This window comes from Agelaius phoeniceus, chromosome 10, assembly GCF_051311805.1.
Source record: "Agelaius phoeniceus isolate bAgePho1 chromosome 10, bAgePho1.hap1, whole genome shotgun sequence".
In the NCBI taxonomy this organism is placed as follows: Eukaryota; Metazoa; Chordata; class Aves; order Passeriformes; family Icteridae; genus Agelaius; species Agelaius phoeniceus.
This window is the reverse complement of record NC_135274.1, coordinates 25764333-25777914: the sequence shown is the minus strand read 5'-3', so window position 1 is coordinate 25777914 and position 13582 is coordinate 25764333. Positions and strand designations below refer to the sequence as shown.

At 48.4% G+C, this 13582-nt stretch overlaps 1 protein-coding gene across 2 annotated transcripts; it reads left to right on the top strand.

Annotated features, from left to right (window-relative positions):
* Nucleotides 1-423: 423 nt before the first annotated feature.
* On the top strand, nucleotides 424-13371 carry MLF1 (myeloid leukemia factor 1). 2 transcript variants are annotated; one of them, XM_054639448.2, is made up of 8 exons: nucleotides 424-577; nucleotides 4979-5153; nucleotides 8113-8157; nucleotides 8934-9023; nucleotides 9330-9458; nucleotides 10914-11073; nucleotides 11322-11454; nucleotides 11586-13371. In XM_054639448.2, exons 1-8 carry the CDS (start codon nucleotides 531-533, stop codon nucleotides 11686-11688), a joined length of 882 nt encoding a protein of 293 aa, XP_054495423.1. In that variant the 5' UTR covers nucleotides 424-530; the 3' UTR covers nucleotides 11689-13371. The 2 variants fall into 2 exon arrangements, with proteins under 2 accessions (XP_054495423.1, XP_077040348.1); XM_077184233.1 differs by lacking the exons at nucleotides 424-577; nucleotides 8113-8157.
* Nucleotides 13372-13582: the final 211 nt, after the last annotated feature.

Genomic DNA, 13582 nt, shown 5'->3' with positions numbered 1-13582 from the left:
GGCATCCCGCCCTCCTCACGCTGGATCCGTGCAATAGGCGCTCCTGGTCCCTCACCGCAGCCTCTCGCTGCTGTCCCACGTTCCGCAGTTTCCAGCGGCCGGGAGGAGGCCGTAGCTTTATTTTACTGCCATCTACTGGAAAAAAATGAATTTTTTCTCAAATCGCCGAGGAGCGGGACGCGCCGCAGCCCCGCTGGGGCCGGGCCTGTCCCCGCCTCGCACTCCCCAGGACCGGGGCGCAGCCCGAGGCAGAGCGGGGCTGCGGGAGGGGCTGTGATTCCCGCGATTCCCGCATTTCCCGAATTTCGGGAATTTCCGGAACTTTCCCGATTCCCGGGACCCCTCTGGAGCGGCGGCCCCACGGTCGCCACGGCAACGGCGGCGCGCGGGGGAGCCCCGCCCCTCGCGGCGCGCCGGCCAATGGGAACGGCCGGGTGAGGTCACGTGCGCGGGTGGGGCGGAGCGGTGCGCGGCGCGGTGAGGAGGGGCCGCGCGGGGCTGGGGGCGCGCAGAGCGCAGCGGCCGCCGCCATGTTCGGGGGGCTCGGGAGGTGCTTCGAGGACGATCCCTTCTTCAGGTGAGGGGCGGGCGGCTGCGGGCCACGGCGGTGAGGCGGGGGGGACCGGCCGAGAGTGGGCTGAGGTGGTGGTGGGCTCCGACGGGCTGGTCCGGGGCTGGAAACGGGCGGGCGGGGTGGGTGTGTGGGACCGACCGTGGACTGAGGCAGCTCCGGGGGTCGGTGCTGATTAAAGGGGTCGGTGCCGGTGGAAGGACCGGGATCTGTGCGTGTTAAAGGGACCGGGGCAGGTGGAAGGACCGGGGTCGGGGCAGGTATAACGACCAGGGCGGGTTACGGGGTCGGTGCCGGTGCAGGAGCCGCTGTCGGGGCCGTTGGGCCGCCCGTGTGTCCCGGCCGGTACCGCCCGTGCCCCTAAAGCCGTGCGGGGGTTAAACGTCCTCAGCGAGGTTCCACAGCGGGGAGCTGGGTTTGCCTCCCCTCTGAGCAGGGAAGGGTTTAATCCACATTTCGCACAGAGGAGATCTTCACCTCCTTGCCGGAGATCCTGGAGTTTGTTTGCTCTTCGGGTCCCTGAGTACAGGTTGTGAGCAGTGCAGCTCATCCGGCTTGATGTGCGTGTTTTTAATTAATTGCTCAGCCACAGGCTGCGTCTGGACTCCTCTCGGTGCCGGCACTGCTTAGAGCACCAGGTGTCCTTCAATTACAACTTTGCCGACGCGTGTGTGAGAGCACTGATGGTAAATTGTCTCCCTGTGCTCGTTTCCCGAGGGGATGGCGCTGCCTTACCCCAGCAGATTGGGTTTTTATCCCCTGTGAGGCACAGGTAGTTCAGAGAAGCTGTGGTGCCACATCCCTGGAATTGTTCAAGGTTGGATGGGCTTGGAGCAGCCTGGGGTGGTGGAAGGTGTCCCTGCCCATGCAGGGGGTTTGACAGGACCATCTTCTAGGTCCTTTCCAACCCAAACCATTCTGTGATTCTGTTTCCATACTGTGAGCACAGTGGTGGTTCCTGTCTGTGCACTCAAGTCAGGGCCCAGTTTATTCCCTGTGGGAATCTCCTTTTGCCACAAATATGAGTAGTGAGAGATGCAGGTGCTTCTCCCCTCAGCCAGAGCTGCTGAATTACCTGCTCTGGCCCCATTTCATGTCTTTGGTCAGAAACTGTGATTTGTAGTGGATGAAAATGGGATCAGAGCACGCTGAGGAGCATCAATAATTATTTTAAACCTTGAAAAAAACTGTCAGGAATTTAATTAGCAGCTGAGATAAGGGGCGGGTGAGGAAGGGAGCAGCAGGCCTGTGATGTGGTTTGTTGTCTGCATCTCCTGGTTACTGGGAGCTCTGGCTGGGGCTGCTTAAAGGAGAATCTCCTGCTGAGCTACAGCACATTCCAGGAGAATTCCCAAAGCACTCTTGGTTTCTAGGAATATTCCTGCTGTTATAACAGTTTGTGAGCTCTGTGTGGGAAACTTCCGTATGCAGATCCTCTGCATGAAATTAAAGTAATAATGGAAATTATGTCTTGTTTGAAATAACAATTGCTTATTTATTAATTTATTCCTTGTTATTGTAGCCACAAGGATTGCAGGAGGTGGAGGCAGGGAGTGTGTGTGAAACACGAGCTGGAAATTGAGACTCATTTTCTCAGCACTGTCCTGTCAGTCTGCTTTGCATACAGTGAAGGAAATGAGCTGATTACCTCAGATAAGATTAGCTCCAAAATGGAGTCCTAATGAGCTCCAGCTGCCTCATAAGGAGAGAGTTTGGTGCTGGACTGGAAATAGTGCCTGGGTTGGAGCCCCTGTGGAGCAGCTGTCCCAGGGAAGCAGCAGTCAGTCACTCACCCAAGGGTGCAGGGCCAGGCTGGGCTCCATCCCTGACACCCTCCCAGGTGCAGGGGCTGGGTTTGCCCTGCCAGCTGCACACTCTGGGTTTGATTCCCTTCAGTTTGTTGTGCCAGGTGTTCTCTCCAGGGGGAATCTGCAGCTGCAGCCTTCTTGAGTGGGGAAAAATCTAATATTTCCATCTAATAGCTAATAAAAAGAAGCACCTCTAATACAAAATACAATTTACAGAAGTACTAAGTGGGGTTTATTGTTCTAGGACTGATTTTTCATGCACTGAGGAAAGCAGTAACGTTATACTTGTGTGTTTAATGTCAGGTGAGGGTCACCTTAATACATATTAGACAAAATTCTGTTACTGCAGAGTGCTGGAAGAATAAATGTGTGAATTGTTTGTCTCCATCCAGAATTTAATTTTAAAAATAATTTAGTGTTCAACACGTGAAGGGCACAGATGTGGTGTGCAAAGTCCTGTGAACCCCTCACTTTCTCCTCATCACTTCTATGCTATAACAAAAATCTCAGCCTTCTCATCAAAAGTATCTTCTTCCCCCCCCACAAAAGTCATATTTAAGTCAATAATTGCTAAATTAGAGTGTCCTACACCGCCTGCTCTCCCATGAAATCTGTGCTTGGAGCAAGGATTGTAAAATGCTGCAGGTCCCCTGCAGGGGCTGGGCCTTGTTCAGTACATCAGGCAGGGTGAGCTCTCCTCTTGGAATTCTGGCTTGAGTTTCAGTCATTGGAACCACCAAGGTTTAATTCCTTGGAAACTTTGGAACCACCAAGGTTTAATTCCTTGGAAACTTTGGAACCACCAAGGTTTAATTCCTTGGAAACTTTGGAACCACCAAGGTTTAATTCCACATGGATTTTCTGTTCCCTTTCCATTGGTTTTACCTTTCTCCAGATCACACCAAAATTGGGTGTTTCTTTTGGGGCTTGATACATTAATTCTTTTTATTAATTACTCCCTAAAGTTTGGAATTGAGGGCCTTTTCTTCTGTTCCTAAGGCTGCCATTCCTCGGTTTGTGTCTGATTTCTGTCCCTGGTACCGAGGAGCTCTCTGTGTGTGGTAACCAAACCTCTCTGGGGTTTGGGATCTGCTGCCATGGTGCACATCCCGAGGTGGTGCTGGTGGGATTCCTGCCCTTGCCTCATGCCAGCACTTTTTCCATCTGTTCTTCATCCTGGGCTGGGTGAGCTCCTTATCAGCCAGGGCTGGAGCCAAGGCTGGGGAGCAGAGCAGGGGCTGCTCCATGGCATCACTAAAACATTTTCTGGGCTGAGTTTAAGTCTGGGTATAGCTTAAAGGGATATTTTTGTGTTGAAAAAAAAAAATCCTATTTCAAAATAATTCCAACCTCATGTTCGTCTTTTTCACTTGAAAGGGAAAAAAAATAAATGTTAAGTGTGACTTTGGCACAGGATCAAAGCAGCCACGTGATGTGGGAGCTGCTTTTTGTGGGGCTGGAGATAAGGGGTGGGAGCAGCAAAGCTGGGCAGGAGATAACGTGGCTGGAAGAGTCAGGAGCAGCCTGGAGCCTTTCCTGTGAGGTGTCCCAGGAAAGGCTCTGCTGTCCTGGAGGGCGTGGGGAGTGCCAGGAATTGAGGGGAAGGAGGATGAGGGGCTGGGAAGTGACTGTTCATGGCAATAAAGTGTTTGCAGTGGGCTGGCAGCGAGGAAGATGAGAGGAAGGAGGAAATGAAGCGGGGTCATTTGTGTGGGAAGTGTTCATTTGCAGCCTGGCCTCAGGCAGCAGCACTGCTCATACCCTGCACTTCACAAAAATCCCTGCTTTGCTCCTCTTTGGGCCTTCATTAGGAATATCAGGGCTTGTCCAGCTTGCAGAGTTAGGGCAGTTGAGCAAGGTTTTCCCTGCAAGCCAAGCTTTGGAAATACTGGTTGGAGTTTGGAGTTCTGCACCAGTGGAGGAGGGGGAAAATAAGAGGAAAAGAAAAAGGCAGTGAGAGTCTCCTTCCTAAGCACAGGAAAGAGATCCAGTGGGAATGGGATTTGTGGAGAGGGAAGGCACAGGTGCAGCAGTGGGTGACTGTAGGAGATGGAACTGGCCTGAATTTAGGGGATAATGGGTGTTTTTGAGCATGTGGGACAGGGAGAAGGAAAAGTAGGATGGGAACTGCCAGCAGGATAAATCTGAGGGATGAGGGGGGGATCCAGTGGGACATGAGGAGTTCAGTGCATAGGACTGTGCTAAGCTTTGAAGGATGAAGGGGCAAAACTTAAAATAAATTATTTTCTTGTTAGGTGTTGGTGTTGAAAATAGTGATAAATAAAATATGAGCCAGTTTATGGTTCTGGCAGGTTGGGGTGAAAGGAGAACAGCCTTTCTGCAGCTAAGGATGGATATTTCTAGAGGAGATGAGGAAAGAGGAATAAAAGGAGAGAAAATAGATCTCAAACACCCAACCTGAGAGATGGGAATGGAAGAGAAAACCAGGTTTATCAGGAATGGGAGATTGCCCGGTTGGGTCCTATTAAAGTAAAACATTTGGATAAAAAAACCCTATGGAATGTTAAAGAACAGAGTTTGAACTGTCCTGGAGCCGTTGTCCATGAGCTGCACTAACCAGTGCCTGTCTGGCGTGCAGGGATCCCTTTGCTGCCCACCATGAGCACATGAGGCAGGTGATGAGGAACTTCTCGGAGCCGTTTGGGCAGGAGCCGCTCCTGAGCCTCCCGCAGGGAGGGGAGAGACCGGCGGAGAGGAGAGCGGGCGGCAGAGCCCGGCAGGACTCGCAGGTGGCCACCAGGGGCCCCCGCGGGGTAAGTGATGGCCGGGGCTGGGGGCTGCTCTGGGACGGGCATCCATGGGAACAGCCCTGGCTGTGCTCTGGGATGGGCAAACAGCCCTGGCTGTGCTCTGGGATGGGCATTGCTGGGGAACAGCCCTGGCTGTGCTCTGGGATGGGCATTTCCTTGGGAACAGCCCTGGCTGTGCTCTGGGATGGGCATTTCCTTGGGAACAGCCCTGGCTGTGCTCTGGGATGGGCATTGCTGGGGAACAGCCCTGGCTGTGCTCTGGGACGGGCATTCCTGGGGAACAGCCCTGGCTGTGCTCTGGGATGGGCAAACAGCCCTGGCTGTGCTCTGGGATGGGCAAACAGCCCTGGCTGTGCCCCTGGGATGGGCATTTCCTTGGGAACAGCCCTGGCTGTGCTCTGGGATGGGCATTCCTGGGGAACAGCCCTGGCTGTGCTCTGGGATGAGCAAACAGCCCTGGCTGTGCTCTGGGATGGGCATTCCTGGGGAACAGCCCTGGCTGTGCCTCTGGGATGAGCAAACAGCCCTGGCTGTGCTCTGGGATGGGCATTCCTGGGGAACAGCCCTGGCTGTGCTCTGGGATGGGCAAACAGCCCTGGCTGTGCTCTGGGATGGGCATTGCTGGGGAACAGCCCTGGCTGTGCTCTGGGATGGGCAAACAGCCCTGCCTCTGCTCCTGGAGCCCCCTTCATCTCTTGCATCACTCAGGGAAATGGAAGGGTTCCTCTCTCTGTTGGTTCCCTCATGGCACATCCCTTATCTCTGCTGAACATCTGTCTGTGTGTACTGATCACTGAACAGATATTTAATGAACAAACTGATCACTTATGCAGTGCTTGCTTTCATAAATATAATACATTAAATGTAAATATAATACATTAAATGTTTCTGTTAGAGAAAGGCACTGAAAATGTCCCACATATTCTCTACATGTGTTTCCTTTTCCTGTTAACTTAAAAAGGTGCCTGGTTGTGGCTGCCCTATCCCTGGAAGTGTTCAAGGCCAGGTTCTGTCCAGGTCCCTTCCAGCCCAGCCCATTCCAGAATTCCATGATATATTTTGCATTCCAGTCCCTTGTGTGCAGCTGTTTCAGTTTGATCTCCACAAGCCTGGGTTTCACCACCTCAGGAATATCCATCCCTGGATTTTAAACCCTGTTTCAGCTTTGCAGCTGGAAATAAACACTTCATGCTCTGAATTTGGGCTGACTGTTAATATTCTGTCAGATACAAAGTTGTAAGAATTAAAGCTCAGGGAAATTTGTGTGGAATTCAGTATTTCTGTGTGTCACCAAGTGATGGTCTGTGTTTAACTGAAGTGTTTTTTCAGCTCTGGGCATGCAGGACCATCATATCTAAGCCTTATCTAGAGCTGTATTTATAGAGGATGAACGTTGGGAGCTGGTTCCTCTCCCTGCAGATACTCAGCAGCTGCCTCCCTGTTGCTTTCATGCTTCCCCTGGATTTGCAGAGGCTGTTGGAGAAAGGCAGGTGACAGGGGCTGGTGGCCAGGCCAGAGCTGGAACTGAGCCTGTCACCTGCAGCTCCAGAGGGGAGCTGGCACATTCCTTCCCCTGCTCATCCAGTTCCTGGCAAATATAGAAACTGCATCTAATGAGGGCAGCATCCTTCCTCTGCTGATCCTGAGGCTTGGATCAGTGGTGCCTAAAGCCACATCAGAGCTTTTCCTTTAGAGACAGAACCTGTCAGAGCTCAGGGCTTGTGTCCCTGTTCTGCAGTGAGGGACAAAGTGAGGCCCAAACCCTTTATCTGTGGCTGCAGCCAAGTGGCAGCTACAGGAGCTGTGTGCTAACAGAGTTCCACAGCTGCCAGACCCTCCCCAGGACCCTCTGATGTTCTCCTGGTCACTGAAGCTGTCAGATCTCACACCAGACTCAGCACTTGCTGCTTTGCCTCTCAAACTGCTGCTCTACCAAGGACTGAGACCTTTAAAATTACATTTTATGTAGGAAGAGGTGGAGCTTTGCTGCCATGTCAAAATACACTTCGTTCAAATTACTGACACTAATTAGTAATGTCCTAATTCTGTGTTTAATTAAATTGCAGCACGCCTAAAACTGCTTTGAAAAGAACCAAATTATTGGGACAACACAAGGAGTGCCACTGTAGGATTCAAATTTAAAACTGCTTTTCCTTTCTCCAGCAGGTTTGTAGTTCAGTTTTTAGGGAAGGAGGAATGAGCTAAAGCATATTAAGAGATGCTGTTAATTGGGTTTTTTGATATCTGATTATCCTGTATATCAGGCAAATGTTTAACAGCTTTTAGTGGCTTTTTAGTGTTATAAAACAGAGTTTACAAGCTTTGTATGCCTAATAACTCTTACTGGTGAGGACTTGATATCGAGAGGAAAAAAAAATTATTATTTACAGCTCTGCTATCTGACAGAAACCTGAAGAATTCCTAAAGCTATTCCAGAACTGGAGAATTGCTTTTTTTCCATTAAAGTTCCTGCCAGGGGCTGGGTCCTTCTGGCACCCCTTATCTGACTCCCCAATCTGGCTTTCCTGGAAACACCCTGTGCTTCCCAGGATCTCACTGCCCTGCCATGCAGGAATCCTCAATATCAGTGGGATCATTTGTTATTTTTTGATTTTAATCAGCTTTCAGTGATGCCTGGCTGGAATGGAGCATGGCAGGGTGGGGCCTGCAGTGTGAAATCAGCACAAAGGCTCTTGTGGGGTGCAGATGTGTGCCAGGCTCTAAGTACTTTTCACACACTCTTATCAATATTTATTAGATGTGGTGCCAGTTATCATTTTCTAATATCATCAGTATAATATATTATTTCCACATACCAGGAATTAATTGATTAATTAATTAATTACCAAGGCCCTCCTGAGTGATTTTGATTAGATGAGAAATGTTTCATGTAATCTGCTTCATATAAAAGTAATTTCTGCTGTTCCTGATAATAATTCCAGGTGTTGCTCCTTTTTTCCAGGCCACCAGCTTCTCCCTCATGCCCTTTGCAGGTTTTAGGAGAGGGGTTAGTATCCCTGGAGTAGCTCCTGTGTAAGCTGTGTGTAAGCAAAGCATGGCAGAGGCTGAGCTCTGTGCTTGCATCCCGCTTTTGGTGCTGTTCTCAGTTTGGGAATGAGAAAATCCAGGGAAAAAATCCTTCCTGGGGCACTGACCTGTGGGTATGGATGGGATAATCCCTGGGGAAGCTGCAAACCTTGAGTGCTGCTGGGGAATGCAGCCCCTGGGGATGGGCTTGGGGTGGTTTCCAGCTGTGCCTTGGGCTCTGCAATATCCTGCTCAATATCCATCATCTGTCCAGAGCTCTTGCCCAGAGCATTCCAATGTCTTGTACTCAGAAAATAAGTTGGAGATTTTCTGTCCTTCAATTTTACTTCATTTCGAGCTTAAATGCAGCTTTAATTTTGCAGCATTGAAATACATAGCTCTGGAAATGAATTGATTGAAATTTAAACCCTGAAGAGTCATACAGGACTTTCAGAGCAGAAGTTGGTGAGGTTTATGATTGGATACTTGAATATCCAGTGAACGTTTTTGTTAAATAAACTCATTTTTTGTCCAGTTTGACATCTGAGTGACAAATCTTCCACTTTGATCTTCCCAATATTTCCATCTTAGTCCAACTCCCTCCATTTCCTTTTGAAAAGGTGCATTTTGGCTTGTCTGTGTGTGAAGTGCATTCTGAAAAGCTTTTTGAGTTAAAATGCATGTGAAAGCCAGCTCCAGGACTGGGAGAGTTGAGACTGTTTGAACTGGAGTCTTTTTTTTTTTGCCTTTTTTTAGTGGGATGCAGATTTTATGGATCCATTTTCTGCAATGGACAGGATGATGTCAAACATGAGGAACAACATGCTGGAAATGCACAGGAAATTCGTGAGTTCTTTTGAAAATCATTCTGGAATTTATTGCACTGGAGAGTGCCAGTTATTGCAAATATTCCTCAGAAAATAATGCCAAGAAAAATGGGATTACTCTCAAGGAGATAGTAAGAATTAAAGAGGTTTTTGCCTAGATTATATTGTGTTTATAGTTTTTCTTTATTCTTTGAAGATAAAACTGAAGTTTTATGTGGTGCCAGGAGGGTTAATTTTGTGAAGGGATATTTTCCATAATAAAATAAGAAGGAATAACTTACCCACAAGTTTGAAGTTGCAGTAACGAGCCTGCCTTGCTTTGCAGGATGACCTGTCCATCCAGCCCGAGGGACACAGTTTCAGCTCCTCCTCCATGGTGACCTATTCCAGAGTGGGGGATGAGCCTCCCAAAGTTTTCCAAGCCACGAGCCAGACGCGCACGGCTCCGGGAGGGGTGAGTGCTGCAGGAGCTGGGCCCTGCCAGGGTGCAGGTGCAGCACAGCAGTGGCTGCAGACTCCTGGGATTTACAGACTCCTGCCATCACTGAGCTTGCCTTGAGTCCGTCTGTGCCCAGTCCCCACCTTGTCACTGTGTGCCACCTCCAGGCATGGGCACCCCAAACCTCCCTGGGAGCCCCTTCTGATGTTTATTCACCCTTTCCATGGGGAAATTCCTGCTGATGTCCCACTGAGCCTGCCCTGGCCCAGCCTGAGGCTGTTTCCTCTCCTCCTGTCCCTGTTCCCTGGGAGCAGAGCCTGACCCCCCCACACACCCTTGACTGCACAAAGAAAATTCAGGGATTGAGGAAAACACAGGGCTCTCCAACCCTGCTCTGTGTTAAAGGTCTGATTTCCTCCCTGTAATTTTGTGTTCTAAGTACACCCCAAAATAAATTACAGTCCCATCCAAGGCTGGGAAAACAGAGCACAGAGCAGCAATTTTCCAGTGCCCTTCTCTTTGCTGTAATGAATCCTTTTCCTGTCCACTTAAACTCCAGGAGAGGCACTGATTTATGCAACCCCTGCCTTGAGAGCACCCCTTTGGCCAGACACTTACATAACCCTGAGCTGCAGCTCCCTTGCAGCTGTTGTGTCTAATCCTGCTGGGAACTGGGAGTGGGAATGTGAACCTGGCCCGGGCCATGAAAGCCTAGACAGGATCCCTAAAGGCCGTGGGCAGGATTGGCTGGGAATGTGTCCCAGCTCCAGCACAGCCCTTAGCACAAGGCTGCTAATTATAGCCCAGGACACTGATAAGGGCCAGCCTGCCTTCCAAGCCAGTCAGCACCACAGCTCAGTAACTGGTTGTTCCTCATGCTGGGAATTTTGGCATCAGCTGTTGCTCGTGTTGCCAAGGAGAATGTTGGAACCTTGGCTCTGTAGCATTTTGAAACTCAGAGGTTTTTCCCCAATAATTAATACCCAGTTAAAACACCTGAGGTGTTGTTTCATCTTCCTCTCTGGTGGCCAAAGGAAAATAGGCTTGATTTGTGTTTTGTTGGTGTGTTCACAGCCAGCACAGGAAATGAGAGAATTGGAGAAGGCTGGAAAACTTGACTTTTGTAAAGGAAAGATATAAAATTATTGGGGGAGGATTTAACCCTTTGCATGGGCCTGGAGTGCCAGGACAAGTGGGAATGACTTCACTGCAGAGAGCAGGGGTGGATGGGCTATTGGAAGGGAATTCTTCCAGGGAAGCTGGGGCTGCCCCTGGGTCCCTGGCAGTGCCCAAGGCCAGGTTGGACACTGGGGACAGTGACAGGTGTCCCTGCCATGGCAGGGGTGGCACTGGGTGGGCTTTAAGGTCCCTTCCAACCCAAACCATCCTGGGGTTCTGTGAACTCTTTTTACCTCATTTTTAGTTGGAAGGACACTCAGTTCCCTTTTTTTTTTTTTTTTTTTTAAACAGCTTAAAGAAACAAGAAAAGCACTGAAGGATTCTGAAAGTGGTGTGGAGAAAATATCTGTTGGTCACCACATCCAGGATCGGGCTCATGTCATCAGAAGATCCAAGAACTCCAAGACTGGGGATGAGGAGATGAACCAAGAATTCATCAACCTGGATGAATGTAGGTCTTTTTAGGCAGCTAATGAGCTTTACAGTGTTTCACACTCTGATTTGGAAGTTCCAGCTTGAGATATCTTAAAAGGCACCTTTAAATCCAAATTCTCTTTTACATATCCCCAAAAACAGTTGTAGGCCATGTGGAGAATTGTGGATGACAAAGCTTAAAATCGCTACCCAAACCCCCTAATAGTCATTAATTTTTTATTCCTCTCTTAATGAACATTTCAAATAAATGTGTTTGTTTTCCAGCTGAGGCTGGCACCTTTGATGAGGAGTGGCAGAGGGAGATCATGAAGTTCAGGCCTTGCCGAAGCAGAGCAGCTGTGGAAGCTTCAAGGTCCAGGAGTGCCCATTACAGCCCCAGGGAAGGTGGATCAAGAAGGTAAAACCAGTTCCCTTCAGGATAAGGAAATTCCAGCAGCAGAAAGAAAATCCAGTTCTGGAGCAATGTTCCAAGAGGTTTTATTCCTCCTGTTTCCATGGAGATTGTGACCATTGCTGTTCTTTTTCCAGAGAGAAGCCACTTGGAGCTCCAGGATCCAGGGTGCCCAGGGATTCCTTGGAGGCTCTCAGTGTGAAAGGAACTCCTGTCCCCCTGAAGGGCTCCAGGAATTAACTGTCCCCATTCCCTGGGACAGAGGTTCCCTGGAGCAGATGAATGGTGCTCAGTGCTCGTGTCCATAAAAATACACCTGGATTTGTGACCAATCTCTGCTCTGTGTTGTGCCTTTGCTCCTCCTGCTTCTCAGTGTCCTCAGCTCCTCAGTGAATTCCAGCCCAACAACTTTCTGCCTAAAAGCACTTTATGGAACATCTCCAAGCCTGGTCAAACCAGCTTGGATTTGCAGAGCAGTTCTGCTCCAGCTGCACCAATCTCAGGCTTTACTAAGCCTGGTACTGCAGCTCCCCCTTCCCACTCCGAGTTGCACAGAAAGCAAATTTCCTTTATTTTAGGTTGCTGAAATAATTACTGATTTTCTAGGTTAATTAATAGAACTTGAATACAGTGTAAAGCACTACTTTAAAATCATATTATAAATTGTTACAGAACCCCTACACTCACCGTGGTGTAACATAAAATGAGAGGAAATACTGAAATATGCCAATACTTTACATTTATCAGAGTTTTTATGTTAACAAGCTGTGCTTGCACCTCATTTCCTGTGCCTGAACTGTCAACTTTGTATTCCTGATCCTTTGTTTCCTGTGGAGTTAGCCCATCATTTTCCATTTTGAGGATTGTCTGTAGTATTTAATTACTGTAATTATCCTGTAGTAATATCAGTGTCCTGAGATCAGCTGCAACTAGGAATTACTCATGGGAAAAATACATGGGAGAAATTAGTTTAACTGGAATGATTTCACCATTTCTTGTGTTGTAAAGAGCCCTGGATACAGGAACCCCTCTCCTTTCTGTGTTCTTTGTGTTTTACTGAGAGTAGAATGACCCTAAATCTACATTTGATAGGACTTTAGAAGAGCCAGCAGTGCCTGAGAGTAGGAAAATCCTGGGATTCCAGGTGTTCAGTCCCTGTACTGTTCTACCATGCAGAACTATCCCTGTGGTGTAGCAGAAAGAATTTCTGTAAATTAAATAATATAAATTAATAACACTAAAGCTTTACATAAATTCAAGGCTCCATTATAATGTAGCCTTTAAATTACTGATTGTATGAGAAAATAGGGTTTAATAAGTTAAGAGTAATATTTGTTTGGCCAAAAAGCCTCTAACTCATATTTAATCTTCCTGCAGTTTCCCCAGCTTTTTTAATTTTAATTAATTAATGTTTATTAATGTGCAAACCAAATCAGCAGCACTGCTGTTGAGCTCTGAAAAGGGAAGGACTGTTATTTTCTTGTGGTCTCTTCCTGAATTAGAGAAGTATCAGTGGCAATAAGTTGATGTGATCAATATTAATGGCAATAATTGGACCCTTTAATGAGCTGTGGGGGTCAGGGGGTTGGACACCCCTTAAAGTCAGAGCTCAACCCAGGGACTCATTTTCCATCCACTGGGGACAACGTGGATTCTGCAATTAATTTATGAGATAATCTTCTCAGTAATTAACAGCAACACTCTTGGAGAGCTGCTGCTGTTAAATTGAAAATTCACCTGATAACTCTGATTTTTGTGTGAAATAAAACAAGCTCATCCTGGGTTTAGAGTGACAGTGGAAAGAGGTGAATATTCCTCCAGATCCCTTTGCTACACCAAGACTGTTCTCCAATGTAAGGCACAAGTTGTGCTCTGTAAAAGCATCTGAAACTGCAATTCTTTAATAAAGTTATTTATTATTTATGGGGTTTGTTGGTTTATTCTACACTGCAGAAGGACTTGTGCATTATTTAGTTTGGGCTGCTTTGAAACAGTTCAGGGAAGGAACGCTGGGCTCTGGGAGGTGTCCCTGCCCCTGGAGGGGTGGAATGGGATGGGATTCAGCAGAACCACTCGGGCATTCTCTGGAAATCCCTCCGTTTCCAGAGGTGACCGTGCGTTTTCCACAAAAAAT

Excerpts from the sequence above, each read along its gene's own strand:
- MLF1 (XM_054639448.2), top strand. The coding sequence starts at position 531 with ATGTTCGGGGGGCTCGGGAGGTGCTTCGAGGACGATCCCTTCTTCAG. Across the intron at positions 9,459-10,913 it reads CGCGCACGGCTCCGGGAGGG|CTTAAAGAAACAAGAAAAGC; the intron begins GTGAGTGCTGCA and ends TTTTTTAAACAG. Across the intron at positions 11,455-11,585 it reads AGGGAAGGTGGATCAAGAAG|AGAGAAGCCACTTGGAGCTC; the intron begins GTAAAACCAGTT and ends TTCTTTTTCCAG.